Source organism: Setaria viridis, chromosome 6 (assembly GCF_005286985.2).
Source record: "Setaria viridis chromosome 6, Setaria_viridis_v4.0, whole genome shotgun sequence".
Lineage (NCBI taxonomy): Eukaryota > Viridiplantae > Streptophyta > Magnoliopsida > Poales > Poaceae > Setaria > Setaria viridis.
The window spans coordinates 19,688,738-19,710,503 of NC_048268.2; the positions used below are offsets into that span (position 1 = coordinate 19,688,738).

The 21,766-nt window shown below is 42.7% G+C and overlaps 2 protein-coding genes across 4 annotated transcripts; one reads left to right on the top strand and one right to left on the bottom strand.

Moving 5' to 3' along the window:
* Positions 1-160: 160 nt before the first annotated feature.
* Positions 161-15,460, top strand: LOC117861285 (mediator of RNA polymerase II transcription subunit 14). 3 transcript variants are annotated; one of them, XM_034744813.2, is made up of 8 exons: positions 161-826; positions 4,106-5,173; positions 5,345-5,442; positions 7,569-7,752; positions 8,610-9,354; positions 9,480-10,438; positions 11,984-13,080; positions 13,936-15,460. In XM_034744813.2, exons 1-8 carry the CDS (start codon positions 578-580, stop codon positions 14,723-14,725), a joined length of 5,190 nt encoding a protein of 1,729 aa, XP_034600704.1. In that variant the 5' UTR covers positions 161-577; the 3' UTR covers positions 14,726-15,460. The 3 variants fall into 3 exon arrangements, with proteins under 3 accessions (XP_034600704.1, XP_034600705.1, XP_034600706.1); XM_034744814.2 differs by having other exon boundaries at positions 7,569-7,743; XM_034744815.2 differs by lacking the exon at positions 161-826 and adding an exon at positions 888-3,734.
* A 128-nt stretch (positions 15,461-15,588) lies between these two features.
* On the bottom strand, positions 15,589-20,838 carry LOC117861793 (uncharacterized). The gene is made up of 4 exons (XM_034745328.2): positions 19,994-20,838; positions 17,194-17,477; positions 16,484-16,711; positions 15,589-16,162 (listed from the first exon to the last, which is right to left on the bottom strand). The coding sequence occupies exons 1-4, from the start codon at positions 20,484-20,486 to the stop codon at positions 15,677-15,679; spliced, it is 1,491 nt and encodes a 496-aa protein (XP_034601219.1). The 5' UTR covers positions 20,487-20,838; the 3' UTR covers positions 15,589-15,676.
* Positions 20,839-21,766: the final 928 nt, after the last annotated feature.

Sequence of the window (21,766 nt, forward strand, 5' to 3'; positions counted from 1 at the left end):
ATTTGAGTGAAGAAGATTCGGCACGTGGGTTTAGACCACATCCGGTGGCATATAGCAAATCCAGTATATTGTGAAAGGAAATAACTTTTTGTTAGCGAAAATTACTCCTTTCTTGCAAAGGCGAATATAGCGAGACAAATAAAACTTTGGCCTTCGACGGGAATATACGATGCTCGATTGCTCGGTGCACTCGTGCTTCGCGCCGCACTGCCGAAACACGCTGCCTTACTCCTCCCCAAACTCTCCCTGCGACCGCGAAGCTCTCCACCGCCCTCGCCGGACGCCGCCTCCAGATCGGGCACCAATCCTTCAGCCGCCGTTCCACCTCCCATCGTCGTCTCTCCGTACCCGTCGTCCTCGGCTTAATCCTTCACCGCCGTGGAGCGGAGATCCATCCGAACTTTGACTGATTCATCCCTCTCCTCGTCGGTGAGGTAGCCCTAGCTTGCTTGGATGGGCCGCTCCCTTCGGCTCGCAGAACTCGAATCTTCAACTCCGGAGACGCGCCAATCCGTCTAGCTGGCCAAGTGCTGGCGTGCTGATAGCGGCAGGGAGCTTCAGCTGAGAGGGGCCACCGATGGCAGGGGAGCTGGGGCAGCAGACGGTGGAGCTGGGCTTGATGGTGCGGGTCGCGGCGGAGGAGTCATACCTGGCGCTGCGGGAGCTCGTAGAGAGGTCGCGGGCCGAGGCGGAGGCGGAGGCCCAGGGGAAGGAGGGCGTGCGGCTGAGGTCGGACACCGAGAAGAAGATCGACCTGCTCAAGTTCGTCGACCGCACGCGGCAGCGCATGCTCCGGCTCCATGTCCTTGCCAAGTGGTGTCAGCAGGTCAGTCCCAGTCGATTATCTCATCTCCCTGCAAGTTAATTGCAAGCTTTACTGTTCAATCAGAGGTGCAGTTTTGCCGACTGAAGTGAACCATGGGAATCTTCTTGTTCATTAGGTCAATAACTATGCCTTCCAGTCTGTTGTATGCATTAGTAGAGTGAAGGCAACATGGCTCTAGGATGTAGTTGGATCAACAAAGAAGTGTTTGCAACATCAGGAGTCAAGCAACATACTGAACCACATCTTCCTTAAACTACCCCCTCCCATCAGATTTGAGACTCCGAACACGTTTCTTTTGTCAAACTTTTTAACAGCAACCCCTTCAATAATATATCCCATGAGCATGCAAAAGTGTCACAATTGGATTCATGTTGGACTACAATATCATTACTTCATTGCTAGTTGTGAACATGAATATGTAAAATTAGCCAATGCTCAATTTCAGATCCTGAAGGTTCCCTGTAAATACCCATGTCTCATTTTGAAACCAGGGGTGGGTGGTGGTGGATATAGCCACAAGGGCTATATCTAGCATTATCCTGTTTACTGGATGTGGTAGATAGCTTGGTGGTTGCTATCTGATATATCATATATGCAGGGTGTGCCAAGAACAAAAAGGTCATGGAAGCTCTTTGAAAAATAAAAAAAGAGAAACACATTGATGTGTTTTCCCAGCTTGAGCTATATTCGATTGCTGGTTCCTCCCCTTGTGTAACTGTGCATACTCTTCTCATTTTGTAGGTCTATTCATTCATCTGGCATGTTTCATGGAAAGATTATAATATGGCGGTTGTAGATTTCGTTTGCATCTTACATGAAGCATTATTTTCAAGTGGTTGCTGTGTTCAGTTTTTAGCTTCCGTTGCTCACTTTGGTGCTGCTTTTGCTGTTATTTGCAGAAGAAGAGTTTTTTTTTTTTTGTTTGTCGTCTTGCTGCAGAATTACACCATTTGCTTATAAACCTTCCTCTGAGAAACCTACGTAGAGTGACTCTACTTGCTGCTGCGCTTGCATGGGCTTTGTTGCGCATGCTCAATATTGGTACTGTCTCTACCATGTTGGCCTTGACCTAGATGAGCTAAGGGAGAGGAAGTAACGGGAAGCCAGGGAGAAAGGTCAGAGTAAACAGAGAGTGAGAGGGACAGGTCAGCAGGGATAGGATTGAGATGTAGAGGGGTGGATTCTGAGGGTGGGAGGTGAACAAAGTAGCCTTAGGGATCCTCTCGTATTCCCAGTGGTACAAGGGTCAGATGACTGTGTGGGGCTATCTGTTCTTCTTTCCTTTCATTTTTTTCTTCCCTTTTTCATTTGGAATGATTTTGCCATTGCAAATGTTTCCCATCCAGGAAATGCCATCGCAAAAGGCCTAATCTGAAATATGCCATGCAGTTTACAAAACTTGCCCTTATTGGCCATTGCAGCCAGTGCCATTGGGCCGTTAATTTCTTCAAAAAAAAAGCTCACGTTGGCCCTGTCTTCAACCTTTGTCTTCAAGTCTTTATTCAATCCATTGGAGCCTCCACAGGATTTAGCCTTGCTTCCACGGGAGCTTCATGATTGCACGGCATCATCTCTCCAATGTGCTGCCAGAAGCAGTGGATGCAACATAATGGGACACGTCTTCTGCTTGGTGTTCTCGCCACCTGTCACCACACTGCCTGGCAGCTGCATAATCCACCCTCTTCCTCTGCGATGCTAAGCCTCCCAGCCCACCTGCTGCCAGACTGCCTTGTTTAATCCTTCCAATGGCAAATAAGGACATGCTCTTGCTTAGTCAAGGGCACATGAGATAGATATCATGCACGCATTGGAAGCAGCCAAGGTTCCTTCCATTTCATGCATGGGAAAAAGAAAGCCAGGGGAATGAGGGAGAAGAAGGCAGGGTTTTGTGCCTCTGTTACGGCTTGACTGGTCAATGACAAATAAGAGTAAGGTTTGCAACATGGATGTCGTATTTTGGATTCAGCCTTTTGCAATGGCAAGTTTACCAAAATTATCATGTTTACAGACCTCATTGATGTACCAGACCAATTTCACCTATCTGAAATGGGTACCAGTGTATCACAAACCTAACAAACTTCTATTTTAGTAATTACAGTTTAAGTTTGTATCAATAAATGTTGTCTTAATTCCTATCACAACAATGAATTTGATGTTACATGTCTGTGGTTTAACATGTTTAACATTACAAGATGACGATTTTATGAAACGTAGTGTCTATTCAATTAATTTCTACCAATTAAAGACCACATATAACTTGTTTCTGGAATATATTAAAATTGCTGTCATCATAACTTTTTATGGACAAATAATTGATAGTCGTGGAATCTTTTGTTGCAAATGATTTACCTATTGCTGAAACAGTGTAACCCTGTTTTGTTTAGGCTGCGGATAGTGTGCAATTTTACCAAGATCCTTTTAGAATCAGACTTTCTGGGTCATGCATGATTTTTGTTCACATTTAATACTGCATGCTGCCATATCATGTAGCTTTTCATGACTCATTTTCTAGTTGATTGATCTTTTCTGTAGGTTTTTTTAATGTAACAGCACTTTGATGGCAAATATTTGAACTTGCATATTAAATGTTTCCATTTCATATTGAAAAGCTGGCTTTGGCCCTGCTTATTTCAGCTTGTAGATTGTGAAAAGCAACTTGCAGATAATAACAATCCGCAAGCTGGTGGGGAGCAGATTCTTGGATTGTAACAATCCACATGCCGGATTGTTACAATCCACATGCCGGATTGTTACAATCCAATGTAAGAAGCTGCATGTTTGTTTCAGCTTGTGATTGTAAAAGCTAAAATCCATGATCCCAAGCCTGAGATGAACAGGGTGTTACCCTTGGTTGCCTAAAAGGTTCCAGTTGATTGTTGGATGTGCACGATGCAATCAGAGTAGCAAGGTGCAGTATATGTCTTGCAGCCTTAAAAGCCCTAAGGGGTTCTTTGGTTCTCATGTTTTCATTAAAATCAAATTTAGTTAAACAAGATTACGGGCTAGCTAATAGCTAGATGAGACAGAAGCCGAATTACTTAAACTGGTTTTCGCTGAAAGTCAAATATTCAGTTTTATTAAAACTACTACAACCTATTTTTTGAGAGAACTTGTTTTCTGCATTAGTTTGGTCATGTTTCTTTTTTCCTTGCATGATTAGAGAAAACAGAGGGACTACTAAGAACTCTGTTTAGTTAGACTTTTCTCCTTTGTTCTTTTGCCAGAGAGGATACTGCGCTTTCTTCCTGTGATTGAGGTATTTGATTTTGATCTTTTCAGGTTCCTCTGGTTAATTACTGCCGGCAACTGGCGTCAACACTCTCTGTCCATGAGACGTGCTTCACCCAAACAGCAGACTCACTGTTCTTTATGCATGATGGACTGCAGCAGGCCCGTGCTCCCATTTATGATGTTCCATTTGCTACAGAAGTCCTACGTACAGGGAGTTACAGGAAGTTACCAAAATGCATAGAGGAAATAGGTACCCAGAATATGCTTTTGCAAGATGAACGAAGGCCTACTTTGAAGAAATTAAACACCCTTGTACGGGCAAAATTACTCGAAATGCCACTTCCTAAAGAAATATCTGAGGTTTCAGTGACTGATGGGATAGCCAATCTTCGTGTAGATGGAGAGTTTAAAGTTCTTCTTACATTGGGTTACCACGGACATTTCTCGCTTTGGAGGGTATTGCACATGGAGTTACTTGTTGGTGAGAAGACTGGACCTATTAAACTTGAAGAGACAAGAAGATATGCTTTGGGCGATGATATTGAACGGAGAATGGCTAATACTGACAATCCCTTCATGATTTTGTATACTGTACTGCATGAATTATGCATCTCTCTTGTTATGGATACTGTAATTAGACAGGCTAATGTTCTACGACAGTGTAGATGGAAAGATGCAATAAAATCTGAACTTATCTCAGATAGTAGTGCAGCACAAGGTGGGAATGCTCCAGTGCAGCTTGGGCAAGATGGGGAACTTGACCTTAGTGGTTTCAGGATTCCTGGTTTGAAGGTGCATTACTGGCTAGATGAAAACAGTAGTGGCTCAGCAGAACCTGATTTATCCCCATTTATCAGTATTGAGGCAGGGAAGGATATGCTGATAAGTTGTCTGCACAGCACATTTATACTGGATCCGCTTACTGACAAAGAGGCCAATCTTTCTATTGATCTAAGATGCATTGATGTTGAAGCACTTATTTTGAAAGCAATTGCTTGCAATAGACACACTCGTCTTCTAGACATTCAAAGGGAATTGAGCAAAAATATTCAAATTTCGCAATCACCTACCGATGTTGTCCTGAAAAGAGGGGTTCATGTAGAGGGCTTAGGGAAGGTATGGGTATTTTAGTGCAAGTACCTTCCGTTTATAAGAGGAAATCATTAGTCTTTATCTTGCATTTTTTAGCTGGACTTCTAGATTTGTTGGTTGGTACATTTTGCTTTTGGGTAATGCTTGATTACACTGTAATTTTTGTTGCCTTAACGATGTCCATAAATCATGCAGAAAGTGGATGGAAAGAACTTTGAAAATTCTTGTACAGATGAAGTTCTTCAGATTAGGGCATATGGGCAATCGTATATTCACCTTGGGATGAATATCAGGTCTGTTATTTATTTGCTACATTGTTAGTTTACTTATTTTACATTCCACATGATACATGCGGTGATTTTGTATAATAAAAAATAATTCCACAGCTCACAGCTGTAGTTCTCAATATGTAATAGTTCAAGATTTTGACCATCGTTTTTAAGGCAGAATGTGCTTTGCACTCCCATAATCAATCTACATTTTCCCAAGCCATATTCTTGCTTTCAGATAAATTAGTTTCTTACAAGGAATTAAAATATGGGTTTGCTATATGTCAATTGGGTATTCTATCCTCTCCCCACACTTGTTTTTTCTATTCATCCTCTCCCCTATCTCTTTTCCCATCTCCAAGAACCTTGACCCTGTATCTTCTGCCTCCGGTGAGAGGAAGCCTCTCCTTCGGGTTGCTAGGGTTAGGGTTTGGTATTTTTTTTTTGGGGGGGGGGGGGTGGGTGGGTTCGAGGCTCTGACGAAGCTTGATTCCATCCCTCGGCTTACAAGGAAGTACGGGGAAGAAGGCCAGCCCGGCAGGTTGGGGGGGGGGGGGGGGGGGGGGGGCGTGGTTCGCGTGGATTGTGGGTGGGTTGACAAGGCGGCGAGGGGGCTGCCAGCTGGGTTGGTGGAGGATGGCCGGTGGGGAGGGGGGGGGGGTATCGAGGTGACATCCTAGCGAAGCTCGGTTAGTGTAGTGGTGGAACGCGTCCGTGGATCTGGTGACGGGAACCTGCCAGAGACAGGAGCAGGAGGGTGTGGTGTGGAGAACATGCTTGTCGGTGAGCAGCTCAGGAGGAGTAGCTGAAGGAAGAAGACAATCTTGTGACCCTTGGATCTTGATCTGAGGCCTAGAAAAAATTTGGATGTGGGGAAGGGAAAAAATGCCTCGGTATGGTATGGCAAACCCTTAAAATATTGTGCAAGCATCTTTTTCACTGAAAAGTCTAACGATAACATTTCCATATGATCAATCTGTAACTTTGCTGTATGGTAGTTGTCAGATTCAACTTGTTTGACTAGGGACAATGATGGCTGCCTACATGTAGACACTACAGGCATGCTTGGATTCCTTATTCACTTTGCTTTTTTAGGCAAGGATAAGCACAAACTACTCCACATTTGCAACAGCTCTAGAAAATGACAACAAGGCTAGTTGCTAGTCTTTTTGCTTTAAGTGACGAATGGCTGTATGTTCTGTAGGGAAAAGTTTGATAGTTACTAAGCTTGCTTGAGCTAGCCATGAGACCAAATATGCCCAAAATGAGTAGTTCTGAAGAGATCCTGTTCACCAAAGCAGATGGGTCCACAACTTTGTATATATAACTATTTTCCAAAATCGGAGGTCAATGGTTAAATGATGTATCTAGAAGAACATTTTGGGGCGCTTGGTTGTAGGAGTGAATCCATCCTTGATTCTTGATGGAGTTGTCCATCATGAGACCCTCCCATGGATTTTTGTTGCATGACCCTGTTCCTCATGTTTACACTATGCATGTGCTTGCGAGGAATGAGGATGTGTTGGATCAACTCATCCCATTCCTCAAACCAGACATTAAGATTAGGACTGAGATGATCCATCACCGTAACACTCAAACCAAACACTCCACTAGTGTAGGATTCACCTCATGTCCAATTGTTGCTATACTTCTTAGTGTTATGATTTAGTTTCTATGTCCAACTGGATAGAGCACTACATATTCTAAGCTTTTAGCATGTTACCATCTGGCAGTTCCCCTAAAACACAAGAGAATTGGCCAAAAGTACCTATATCATAAAGATTTGTGCTATACTGCTGTAATGATGGTTATTAACATATCAGGTTGGCATCCCAGGCACTACCTGGAATCTTGGGAAAGCCTGAAAATTATAAATTATTCTCCATCTCCTTTTAATAACTTCTGTATATGTGTGCATAAGAATTCATGTGCCCGAACCCTAATTAGTGGCTCTTGTTGGGTTTCAACTCTAGCCTACCCCAACTTGCTTGGGACTGAAAGGCTATGTTGGTGTGTTGGTGTGTATGTGTGCATAAGAATCTAGTTTGGAACACACTAAATAGTAAAGACAAAATCGCCACCTATTTCTGTATTCTTTCCAAGTCAATCCCTTTACTTACTATTTTTTTTCTTTTTTCTCTTCACCATAGGAGTGGTCGCCTCCTCCTTCAATCATCGAAAAATATATTGCTACCTTCTGCACTGTTAGAATCTGAAGAAGCCCTAAACAAAGGGAGTTCAACAGCAATTGAGGTTTTTGTGAGTTTAAGGACCAAGAGCATCCTCCACTTATTTGCTGCAACTGGAAGGTTTCTGGGTCTTAAGGTTGTCATTGTAATATACTGCCTGTATTTTTTCTTTCCCTATATGTATTTAAACATGTTTTCTTGTGTTTAGTTGTTAGCTCTCAGCTTTATTTTGCAATGATTTTCTTGTAGCGAATCATGTGATGAATCATGGTTTTTGTAATCCTCATCTGAATCATCTTGAGACTGAAATGGAAATTTTATCTTTTCTAGTAAACTCCCTGCTAAAGCTAAGCCATACTTGTTTTGGAATCCCAAGTACTTCTTTTGGAATCCCATGCCTGGCTAATTATATGATTCTTTCGGAACTTTGTAGCCTATAATCTTTGGCATGGAAAACTTTAAAGTTTCTTATGGTATATTGATTCAATAGCATGTACGTGATGAAAGTAAAGTAGTATTTCATAACAGTATGTAGCATTGATATGTCCTATTACATTGACAGGTAATCATCATACATGAACCTATTGTGAACCAATCTGATCAGTTTCATTCCTAAATAGCAGTGGTCCTTGTTGGGCATGTTTGTAGATGGGCACACTCAAATGATAAACTACCTTAAGCATTAATTAAGGAAAGAATTATCCTGTCTCAAACATTCTGTGTAAAACTTCGATGCTTTACTGGTGAATATCTTATGCACATACAGAGTAATTTCGGTACCACCATTTTTCTTATCTTACCTGCTTGAAAATAGTTAATGTCCTCAGCACTATATTTATCAGGTAGACGCCATTATTAGAACCTTGCAAACTTTTATGTGCTTTATGATACCATTCAATTGTTTCTTTGATGAACAATTCACCACCTTGTTAGAACATTTCAGTTTTTTTATATCTTAATCTACATCTACATGCTAAATTCTTCATTTCCCTGCTATTTCAGGTTTTCTCTCAGTCCCAGGTTACTCTAAAGATTCCAAAGTCAGTGTTACATGGTTCAGATTTTGTGGTCATGGGGTTTCCTCAGTCCGCAAATGCCTATTATCTCTTGATACAGCTTGATAATTACCTCAAGCCTGTTTTTCATTTGCTTGAGACACAGACTGATGAAAGTAACAACTCTAATGCTGATGCTAACCAGGTTATAAGGTTTAATAGGATTGATATTAGTCATATGCAAATAGGCGAAGATGAATATAGTGTGAACTTATTTGATACTGGGAAGGTGCTACAAGACATTGAAGGTAGATCATTCAGACCAAGCGGAAATGGAAAGCTTCTGCCCTTGACACCGTCATTTTCGCCTTCTTTTTCTTCTCTTGTTGATGAAGTATTTGAGCATAATACAAGTTCTTCAACTATAGAAAATCAACTTTTGCCACCTTCTAGTTTGCCCTCTACTCACTTAAGTTCTTTTCAAGTTGGTCCTGAGGGACTCAGTGGCACAGCTTGCCTACCTGAGCTGGATGGAAACTTAATGCATTCTGACATTAATAATTCTGAAGTTACACCTGATGTAAGCTTGAACAGTGATCCGCTGAGTAACAGTTCAGGCCCTGCCAGAATTTCATCCATGTCATCAGACTGTAAGTCTGGTCATGGCCTCAGCTCCTTGAGATCTTTAGGAGGCCATAATATTGTGCATGGAAGTAAATCTCTTCAACTTTTTTATTCAGATGGCCAAGAAGGTACTTTTACCATTTTCTTCTGAAGTAACTTGAGATTTTTATGCTTTGATATCCAACTAGCTGTCTGTCTATGCTGATTTTTAACAGCTATCACCTTTTTTGTGACACTCTTTGACACTTTGCAGTTTTGGGAAATATCTCCACTACAAAACTTGGAGGACCTTCTAGAAAACGATCTCTTTCGGAGATTTTATTGAATACCCCATCATTACAACAATCTAGAATTAGCAATGGACCAAGAAAACGAAGAAAAGCATCAGAGCTTATGAAGGATGGTGTTCTTTATAAGGAATATTCATCTGGAAAACCCCTAACATATGGAAATATATTTACAGAAGAAAATCATTGTGTTACATCAGCTATTTATGCTTCCGTACTTCGTCATGTCATAAAGCACTGTTCAGTTTGTATCAAGTATGCTCAACTAACTACCCAGATGGATTCTCTTGGCATCCCATATGCAGAAGAAGCAGAGCTGGGGACACCATCCTCTAATCTTTGGTTGCGGTTACCGTTTCTTAAAGAGGATTCATGGAAACATGTATGCTTGCGCCTAGGTAAAACTGGACGTATGTCTTGGGATGTTAGGATCAACGATCCATATTATGGTTCACTCTGGAAAGTCCATGGAGGCAGCACTGCTACTGAATGGGGTATTGGTGTTCGTATAGCGAACACTTCTGAAATAGATTCACATATCACTTTTGATGATGATGGGGTCGTTTTGACTTATCACACTGTTGAGGCTACTAGTGTACACAGGCTTGTCTCAGATTTACAACGGCTTTCAAATGCCCGTGCATTTTCTTGTAGAATGCGAAGATTGATTGGTGTAAAAGTTGATGACAAACGAGATGAAAAAGTGACATCTGCAGGCACGAACCTACTCCCCGCAAGAAAGGGTAGCAAACACAGGCTATCTGATCAGATTAGGAAAATTTTCAGGATTGAAGCTGTTGGTTTGATGAGCTTGTGGTTCAGTTATGTTGCTGCGCCTATGGTTCACTTTGTTGTTGAATGGGAGTCTGGTAATGATGGTTGCACAATTCATGTTTCTCCAGATCAACTTTGGCCGCACACAAAGGTTTGTCTATGGCTCTATGCTTAATATTATGATCTCATTTCTGATTTTTTATATGCTTTTAATGCTACAGGATATTCGTATGTAGTTATGCGTTGCTTGATATTTTAGTATAGTTATTTAGTATGCTTCTTTACATAGCGGCACTGCTAGGTAGTGCAGCAGACCAGCAGTACTGTGCAGTTCATTGATATATATGTATTCTATGTATAGATATAAGTTTCCTAAGTTGAAATACTGCGTTTTAAAGGTCAAGTTCTCCCTATAGAAGGAATGACCTTGTACTCCCTTCGATCTCAAATATTAGTCCATATAGCCTTCTCCCAGTTCTCTAACTTTAAGTCTTCTGTAACTCCAATGCAACTTTTGCACATGTCCATGACTCCATGTTTGCCCCTAGTTAAATGTGCACTAATTATTGCAGTAAACTTGCCACCTCTGTTAGCTTTAGCAATGATTTATAGGCAATAGGATCATTGCATCCCTAACCTTAATTATTGTGCCAATTCCAAATGGACTTATGTTAGGGATCAAAGGGAGTATCCATTAAGTGAGAAACAGTAAAGTATCTCCAAGATTTCTCATCCCAGTATATGCCTTTTCCTGCTTTAAAACCCAAGTCTCTTTCAAGCCATGCTTGCTGTCTGGCCTTTATCTGTTTGGTAGTCAACCTGTTGTAAACTGCTCCACTTACTTATTCATTCAAGTATGAGTAAACAATGCAGACTTTCACTTATTACTGGTATGTGAAGATGACCGTCATTTAGTAAATTAGATAGCGATAAACAACTTTTATGAGGCTTTTTCACAGGTAGTAATGCCGTGCTAATAGTTGCTATTTATTCTGTTACTTCCCTGATGCATCTTATAGCATTTTACTGAACCACAGCTTATTTTCTTGAAATCAAATTCATGGTAAATTAATGATTTAATTGAATTCAAATTGAATTAAGTTTGGACCAACTGATGTTAGTCTGACATGGGAATTATGCAACATTTCATTTCTTCTATGTTTAGTGCTGTATGGCGTTGTTCAACATTTAATTGCCTAGTGTTTGGCGAGCATTTGGCAAATGTACAGCTTTTTATAGGCTCTTACTGTACAACAGCTTTTTTCATCCAATCGTGGTAAATTAATGTTTGATTGAATTCCTAACTGAATCATTTTTAGGTTAACTGATGTTTCATTGACATGTAAATTATGTTAGATTTCATATTTTCTGTGTTTAAGGGCTGTGTGGTGTTGGTCAACATCTGATTGTCTTGTATTTGGCTAGCATTTGGTAGACAAGCTGGATTGTGAGCATCAGTTTACTGCTCACAAACCATACTCAGTTTATCTGTTGGCTGCAGAAAATCTGGTTTCACAAGCAAAAGTTGGCTAGTGAAAGGGCAAAATTGGTTGCCAGTTAGCATTCTATATTACAAATTGAGATTCTATTTGGGCATTTCAAGTTTATCAACATACCACAACTTCTTATGCTACTGCCTAGGAATTAATCTTCCATGAGATATTTTTGTTTCTATAACTGAGTTTACATGATGCAGTTTTTGGAGGATTTCGTGAATGTGGGTGAGGTAGCATCATTCTTGGACAGCATCAGGCTTACAGCTGGACCTTTGCTTGCCCTTAGTATTGCGATTCGCCCTGCAAAAATGCCTGTGACAACTACAAGTTACAGTTCTGTACCAAAGCAAAACATCTTCCGGGCACAGGGGGCACCGGCTAATGACTCATCATCAACTACTATGCAAAATGTGTCTGCCTCACTGGGCCCTTCAGCAGCCCATATTACTCAAAATGTGTCTGCCCCACTGAGCCCTTCAGCAGCCCATTCTAACAATCATAATCTTCAGAGTTCCGTGCTTTCGGCTACAGGGCGGGGTGGGCCTGGATTAGTTCCTAGTCCATCATTACCTTTTGATGTTACTGTTGTGCTACGTGGTCCATATTGGATACGCATTATATATCGCAAGATTTTCTCTGTTGACATACGCTGCTTTAGTGGGGATCAGGTGTGGCTGCAGCCAGCAACCCCTCCAAAGGGTGGACCTTCAGTTGGTGGATCCTTACCTTGCCCACAATTTCGACCTTTCATAATGGAGCATGTTGCTCAGGGTCTAAATGCTTTTGAATCCAATTATATGAGTGCTAGGCATAGTGGTGCACAATTGAAAGCCAATGTCAATACAGCTTCTGGAAGTCAGCAATCAGCTCCTGCTCTGAACCGCTTTCATGGTGCTCACGGTGTAGCTATTTCTAGGCCAACTGCAAATGTTGGGAACCAGGTGGCACCTACTTTCACTCGGACAGGCAGTGCCATGGTGGCTTCTTCAAAGTTTGCTTCAGGAATTGCTGGAGCCCCACATCTTTCTCCTGGATCAAACCTTCCTGTTCATATGAAGGGTGAGTTGAGCTCAGCTTTTACTGGTCTTGGGGACGATGGTGGCTATGGTGGTGCATGGGTTCCTCTTGCTGCTCTTAAGAAGGTGTTGCGAGTCATCCTTAAATACCTTGGAGTTCTATGGTTGTTCTCTCAGTTTCCTGAACTTCTGAAAGAGATACTAGGGTCAGTTTTGAATGAGAATGAAGGAGCACTTTTAAATTTGGATCAGGAGCAGCCAGCACTGCGTTTTTTTGTGGGGTAAGAAGCCATTTATTTATAACATTTGGTGGTTTTACCTTAAGAAGAATCGTACTACAGAAAGCAAAAATACCCATCCTTTTGAATATGCTAATATAAATGCGATGGGGGTTTACACATGTTTAGACGTGCACCTAATAATGAACAACACAGCATGTTTGAACTCCCATGGGCTGAGCATGTTTTAAAGTAATTGTTTTATACAGTTAGCTTTTGGTATTGTTTTCTTTGGTTTTGTGTGATATTGTCATATCTTGGATGAACATGTTTGATGGCACTTTTCTTTTGTTTTAAGCATGCAGGTGGTACTTATTTTTAATGCATGCCAAACATTTAATTTTGTTCGTGTTCTCCAATCTCCAGCACCACCTCCATTCTTTTCTACTTGTTTACGGCATCGGTTTATTTTGGGACATCATTTTATATAATTATTTCTTAGTAAAAATTGTTAAAAGCATAATAATTTGAAATATCTTTTCATGACTAATCCACTGATATCATTTTTATTTGTCATGTCCAAGCTGTTTTGTGTTTGTTAGCGGTCAAAGTTTTTGAGGTTTGACTACAGATTCTGAAACCACATCTATGAGTATTTACTGAATATATGTGCTTTGTATCATTATTTTTCTTGTTTCCCGTGACCATTTTAGATTGAACTAAATTTAATTCTCACAAATCTGAAAGCAGTTCCAGCTTCCTGATTGAACTTCCAGCTAGATCCTGGTATTGAAATATGCATTTGTGTACTCACAGCTGAAGATTTGGCATAGATTCCTTCTTTTTTAAAAAACTGTATATTTCTAAGCGAACATTGATTGCACCTGATCATCCTTTTTTCCTGTTTGTGTTTTGCAGTGGTTATGTCTTTGCAGTTAGTGTTCAACGAGCTCAACTGCTTCTTCAAGTTCTTAATGTAAAACGATTTCACCACCAGCAACAGAAACAGCAGCAGCAAGCTCAGAGCCCAGCTCAGGAAGAGCTAGCAACATCTGAGATAAATGAAATATGTGACTATTTCAGCAGGCGTGTCGCCTGTGAACCATATGATGCTTCTAGGGTTGCTTCTTTTATCACTTTGCTTACATTACCCATTTCAGTTCTGCGAGAATTCATAAGTCTAATTGCATGGAAGAAAATTCAGTCTCAGGCTCATGGGGAAATTGCCAGCGCACAGAGGGTTCGGGTTGAACTCTGTTTGGAGAAGCACCATGGATCAGAGTCAAATGACCACACTGAGAGTTCATCTTCATCAAAGAGCAACATTAAGCATGACAGAGCCAACCGTTCAGTGGATTTTGGCCTAACTTTTGTACTCGACCAGGCTCTTAAACATCATACGAACATTGGTGGAGCTGCTTGGTTGCCGTATTGTGTGTCTGTGAGACTGAGGTACAACTTTGGGGACAATGGACATGTCACATTCCTTGCAATGGAGGGGAGCCACGGTGGCAGAGCTTGCTGGTTGCAATATGAAGACTGGGAAAGATGCAAGCAAGCTGTTGACCTGGCAGTGGAGTCTGCAAATGGGTCCCCCGCCACTGGAGAGATAGGCCAGGGGAGATTGCGACTGGTGGCTGAGATGATCCATAAGCAACTACAACTTTCCCTGCAGCAGCTAAGAAATGGCCAACTTTCTGCCAGTTGAAATATACCTTCACAGTAGTACATGGATGACTGCTGTCAGATGAGGGAATATGTTTGGTGGAACTATGATGAAAAGATGCAAAGGTGCTCAACAGAGTGCCAGAGTGGGGGTAACAATAGGAGTTTTCTGCCAAAGGCTATTATGATGCCCGCCTCTTGCACTCTAGGCACGTCACAATTTTGTACATAAAGATTGTTAACTTAATAGTAATATGATGATCACAACTATTCAACCCCCAAAAGCTTGTGGAGGGTGGTCGTAGTGTCGGACAACATGCCACCATGATAGGCATCTAACCTATCAATAATTTGATCATTTGCTTTTCGAAAGGACGCAGTTCAGGATGGGGATGCACCAAGTGTTGAGGCAGTTGAAATTTTGAGCGTTTCTTGAGGTATTTGCAGGAGGATAATGAACTAGCTTTATTTGAAAGTGATTTTAAGGAAACTCAAGCAGATGTGGCTCTTGGTATGTAGTATTGTGGGGTTCAGATCATGAACCAGAATGTATGTACTTCAGAAGATTGCTGGTGGTGTTCCTGGTACATACATTTTATACATGTTTAGGCAGGATATATAATGGTGTGATATGCGGGGGAAGTGTACACCAGATGTAGCACTATTGTCTTGACAATGTGTCAGTTTGTCTAATCAAAACGTAAGGTCAGACTGATTTCAAAAAGATACAAAATCATCCGGCTGATGAATAGTAATCCCATTTCGATAATCAATATTATTCCATGATTGTTCGAAGAGTTAAAAATAGCGTCGAGACAGCACGGGGCGAGTTGCCGTTGCACTTCCGAAAGGGGATCACGCGCTTCACTACGGGCTTTTGGATAGAAAGTATTGGAGTGGAACGAAGGATATGAGTATAAAATGAACTAATTTTTCTTCCAATCCTTTTCATTTCACTTCAATTCATTGCTATCCAAACAAGTCCTGCACAGGCTCACAGCCAGCTGTCCGGGAGGCCGATGTGCTGGAACCTGAAGGAGCAGTCATCCGAGTCCTTGCTGAGCACGATCTCCGGCCCGTCGCCGTCGAACGCGATCTCGTCGGAGGATGCCTCGCCGTCATCGCCGGCCGCAGCCTGAGCCGGCAGCATGACCGCCGCCGCCGCTGACGGCCTGCTGGCGCCCGCGCTCCTGAGGAGTGCGGCGGCGCTGAGGTCCTCCCACATGAGGAAGCCGAGCGTGACAGGGCGCAGCGCGTGGCGGTGCAGCGACAGCAGCTGGCTGAGCGACACGGTGTCGGCGCACCGGACGTCACCAGCGGCTGAGACGGCCCAGGGGAGCACCTTGTCGCGCCCCACCCGCGAGACGACGAGGAGCCTGGAGGCCCGCCGTGCGCGGCGGTAGAGCTCCAGCAGGCCGGAGCGCGTCGATGCCACACCCGGCGTGCTCTCGTCAGCCACAGAGGAGACGTAGATGAAGCCCTGCTTGCACGGCAAAGCAATCATTCCGTGACTACACATAGCAGCAACAGTTTATTACCTCTTGTACAAAGGTTTAGAACCTTAAAACAAATTAAAGAACTGATGTTGACTTTTTTTAGCTGAATTATTTTGTTGATCAACCCAATTTTAAGACACTAATTACACCAGGAATTTAAATTGATCTTAATAGTAATGCCTGAGAAATGGATGTATGGACTAATGGTCCAAACTATAACAAATGAGTAAAACATGGACAGTTTAGAGTGTATGCGACACTGGGATATCTGAAAACTGTGTAATTGTGAGTGGCTGAGTGCTCACCTCTTCAGTCCGACTTATGGCGAAGCCTAGCCTGGTGTCACCTGGTTGCAGTTTGATCTCTAGCGCCAGCTCCCCTGCCACCGGAGCATACCACAGGCGAACCGCCCTGACGATGCCTATGTCCACGCCATGGTAGTCCTCAAATCCATATAGGCTCATGGTGGCCACGTTTGCAAGGTCGCCTAGGGATCCCATGTTTACCGATGACAATGCAGTGTCTCCAGATATCTGGAGCAGATCAAGGGGAATAAAGCATTTTCAATTTGTCTCAACTACCATCACTATTAGAATAAAGCTTAATGGAGTATCATGTTAAAAACGTTTATGTTGCTGAAACCATCATAATTCACTCGTAGGAGACTAGAATCGTTGGAGAAGACAAGATGCACCATGATAGTATACGGGTTATTACCCCGGTTGCTGTTTTTTATTTTTATTATAAAAGCAAATCATCATGTCATATTTAGCTCATTGTTTAGATAAGGGTTAGTACAATGTCATGGGGGTATGAATTTCGCGTTATTTCCCTTTAAAATCAATTTTTATATCAGTTGAAAACAGCAACCGGCCCTCATCCACCTTTAGCTAGCGGGTTAAAAATTTGATCAAACAAAATCTTACGATCAGTATGCATTTTTTTGCCGGTAAATATATAAAAATAAATAAATAATTGGCAGAGTTTCTGGCAAAATTTTGTTTATCTGACGTACCTTTGTAAGTAGTGGCTCAATCTGCACGTTCTTCTGCACAATGGGGACACCAGAGCTCTGGGAGGACATGAGCCAGGCGTCTGCCCGAGCCAGCGTGTCCTCCAGGCAGAGGTACCTGGTCTGCGACTCATCGGCCGCCTGCGGCAGCATCAGCAGGGAGAGGAAGCGGCTCGAGTTGGGCACCGGCAGCAGGTCTGTCATCTTCCTCTCCCACGGGAACGCCTCGTAGGAGGAGCCGATCTTGGCATTGCGCAGCGCCGCCGCCGCCTTGGTGTTCTTGGATCCTTTGGGAGTATTGTTGAATTGCATAGATGTCAGGGGACCAAGCGAAATTATACGGTGAAAGTACGTGCGAAGATGCAGATGTGTGATGGGTTTCTGGAATTCTAGTGGTAGTAATATATTGCAACTCTGGAGAGTTGAAGAACTTATGCAGCTTATGATACTGCTAATTGGCTCCTTGATCCGTATGCTGGGCAATCTTTATAAGTGAGAAGGCGGTTGCAAGTTGCGACATGGGAAATGTGTTACATCATGTAAACAAAGGCCATTTGGAGAAAAAGAATGGGGTGTAATGTAACCTTTGGATCCAGGAATAAAATGCATCAAATCAGTAAAAGTAGTAGAATCATTGGCTGAGTTAGAATGATGCAGCCTTGAACTCTGTTTCTTTGACCTTCTCAAGATCACAAAACCCAAGGCATGCATTTCCAGGTGGTCCTCTTGACCTCTTCTGTTTCATATTTATACATGGAAATGTGAAGTCATGACAGCTCGCTATCCGCCCAATGAACCTGTTGGGATCCAACAGAAGATCTTGCGCCTATTAGGTGATTGTTCGTTTTCTGTTCATTGAAGATCATCAAATAAAAGGTGGTGCCAAAGGAGTTGGGGACCAACCATCCCATGCATCATGCAGTCTAGTCAAAGTCGAGGGGCTAGACCACAATGCACGATGGAATTGTCACTACAGTGTCAACTACAAGTCTTCAGGAAGAAAATAATGCCAATTCTAAAACCTTTGCCTTTTCCTCTTGTATATGTTGGAAATTCAGATCTATTTGCGCTAGTTTTAAATAAAATTCAGACTGCATCTAGAAATTCCCTTCCAATTAATTGAAGAAGTAAATACCTTCATCACTAAGTATGTGGTCTTTTTTACATGGCCATGATTGTCATAACATTTTGCACCCGTAGAATTTTGGGATATGTGCAGGAAAAGGTCTTTCTATTTTTTAGATTATGTACATATCCCAGAATTTTGTCATAACATTTGCACCCGTAGAATTAATTTCAATTGATGGATTATCTTTCTATTTTTAGATTATGTACTTGAAATGATGTTCTATATTCCTAAAAGAATGTCATGGTGTAGTAATAATTTTGTTAGGTTTATAAATACATAGCACTATTTATCAAAAATAAGCTGGTACTTTTTATATCCAAAATAGCATGATTCTATTGCTTGAGATAGTTACTAAATAGGATTAACAAATAATTAAATTGTACTATAAAAATATTACCAATACCAATCCACTATATTTTCGAATAGATTGTCAAACTTTTGTTAGTTTGACCACATCTCTACATGTAGCCGTTGCACCATATTTAGTGATGCACAGAGGAGTAGAGAACCTAATTAAGCTTGCATGATATTCTTTCCCTACAATTTTATTTCGGAAACCACATGGCACAACCCTTGAAACTAATAATTACTTATATTATTTTCAGACTAACATGCAAAGCAGTTGTTTACACTTGCAAAGCTGGTCTTTGTGCATGTTCCATGGTATAGTTAATTAAAGGCAGAAGAGAAGAGGAATTGTGGGTTCTTAATATTTTATTTCTGTTCTATTTGCTCAAAAGGCATTGTCAATGCTAAGTCCTCATACTTACATTAAAATTAAGGATTATATAATCAAGTAAATTCAAATGGATCTGCGAAAGGAATAAACATTCACATGATGCTGAGATCGATTGAAGAACATCCCTACTTGGAGAAAAAGAATTGTGTTGGTGTTCCAGCCTACTGTTCTTCATGTGCCCATCCCTACGTGTATATGCGAGCGGGGACAGCAGAAATTAAACATTACAAGGTTACAACTACATAATTATACATGGATGATGGCAATACGCATGCATAGTACGGTAGCACGATTTCCAATCTAGAAAATAAAAAATAAAAAAAGAATATTAGCCCAATATATTCCAAGTTGGTCACCTCATATTGTAATGAGTTTTGTATTTCGATAGCGTTACTGAGCTTGACAGATTCAAAACTGTAATTCTACTTCTGTATATGTAGGGAATTATAATACCAATAATCTTTGGACAAACTAAATTAGAGGCCAAACATAGAACTTTATATAATATGGATCACCAAAAAAAAAATTGTCGTTCCAAGCGGTGCCTTACGGTATTACCTCGACAAGTATACTAATACCAGTCATCATGCATATTTTTTTAATGTAGGGAGCTCACTCTGAAGTTAAGTTTCAGTGATGAAAAGCACTATTTCATATTTTTTGAACAGCTCCAAGTTGTAACCGACAGTCCCATCTACGGTCAATGCTGCTCCAAAAATTCACAATCCAGTTATTACTAATAATTTTCACGGAAACTATCAAAATGTTTCATTTGTAGAAAAAGAAAATGCAGGGCGTGGAAGCATTTGACGAGCTCAATTTATACTTTATATTCCCCGGCCGACCATGCATTTCTGTTTGCACCAATTCTTCTGTGTCCTGCATATAATGTAGTAACGTGCATGCGTGTATGAGACGGAGATAAGCAAATGCACCTTCGAGGTCGAGGCTATCATGGCTGGAGCGTTCGCCGTTTGCGGAGCCGTTGTCTCCGCCGCCTCCGCCCCTGCGGCCCTTCCTCGCGCTGCTCGCGCCGGCAGACGACGACGAGGACCGGCTGAGGTCCTGCGCCGCCGCTAAGCAGGCCTCCTCGCCCGCGTGGCCTCCCGACGCGGCGGCGGAGCCGGACGACGACGCGCCCGGCGCGTGCTCGCCGCGCTTGAACGCCGACTTGAGGAGCTTCTGCACGCCGCGGTTCTTGGCCGCCGCAGCCTTGCCGTTGTTGCCCGCGTCCGCGGCGCATGTGGCAGCAGCCGGCGGCGCGCTTGGTGGCAGCGCGGGCGGCGGATGCTGCGGCGGGGAAGCAGCAACGGCATGCGGGCGCCGCGCCGGCTGCCCATGGCGTTGTGCCGGCGGAGGTGGCGATGGCTTCGGGCGGCCGCGGCGCGGGCTTGTCTTGCTCTTGGCCACCGGCGTTAGGGAATGCATGGCGATCGAGGAGGGAGAAGGTGGGTAGCGTGCGTTCAGGCCGTCGCGCGTGCTCTATTTATGGCGGCGGGCGCCGGCCGTGTACGTGCGCGCGTGGCGACGAGCTCGCGCAGGGGACGGGGACCGCATGCAACGCGCGCGCGGCGCGAGGAGTCGGGCACCATTGCAGGATCCAACGGGACCTCTCCCTCAGAGGAATAAAACTGTATTGCGTCGGCGCCCGCGTAGCACTGTGATTCGTCCGCTAAGGAAATAAAATGCTCCTAGTCCATCGTACAGTTTGACCGCGAAGGCTGATTATATTTTTCTCCCCAACGCGCCCCAGTGTAAGTGAGCAGAGAACATTTGGCAATTTGCTGGCGGCCATTTTTTCTCCCAAGTGTATACAAGACGGATCTCTATGGCGTGAGCGTACAGAAAACAAGTGCAAGTTGTTTACTTGGATTAGAAAAAAACGCAATTGAAGAATTTTCGAGAATAAACATCAAACTGCACAGCAAGTGGCGGAGAGTACCAAGGAATGTTTAGAGCAATTCAAAAGGGCGTTCAGGACACAGGTCCTTTAGTTGAGGGGAGTGTTCCTCGTTTGTGAGCGCACCTGACGCTCTCGTGTGGCTGCTGCGGCGCATGTGCCACTGCTCTTTATACATAAACTCTATTTCCTCTTAAGTGAAAGGCGGAGCTCCTACTATTTAAAAAAAATATTTTGCAGGCGGCCAATTCGTACGTGGAATGGGCTCGCGTACGTGGAAAGTGTAAGCGGAAGAGATATGCTATGCGTATGCGGGCTTGTCTGTCCAAGCTTTGGTGAGAACGACTAGAATTTGGAGCGGGGTGCTACAAATGATATCAAAGCATGAACCCTCGCTACATGCGCACATGTGCGTGTGGCTAGACCTGTGGCAGTGTGGTTCTGTGAGTCTACTGCGTATGTGGTGAGCTGTTGAGGGCATCATCCTTTGACCTGGGATATGAATGTAATACCCCAGCCTAATATACCATAGTAGTTGAAGTTGTTGGCCCACGTGGTCGACTTGTGGTTGTAGTTGGTGAGTTTAGTACCACTTTGGAAGAGGGTGAGGGCAGCTTATTGAAAGAATCTAGAATGTCAACTAGAGGGGGTGAATAGTCGAACTTGAAATTCTCCACAACTTAAAACAACTTTGTCAGCTAGTTTCGGAGTTTCCGGAAATTTTTTCGGAAATTCCCTTTTTTCCGGAATTTTCGAAGAAATCTACGGATTCTCCGGAGATTTTAGAAGAAATCAACTACGCCTTATG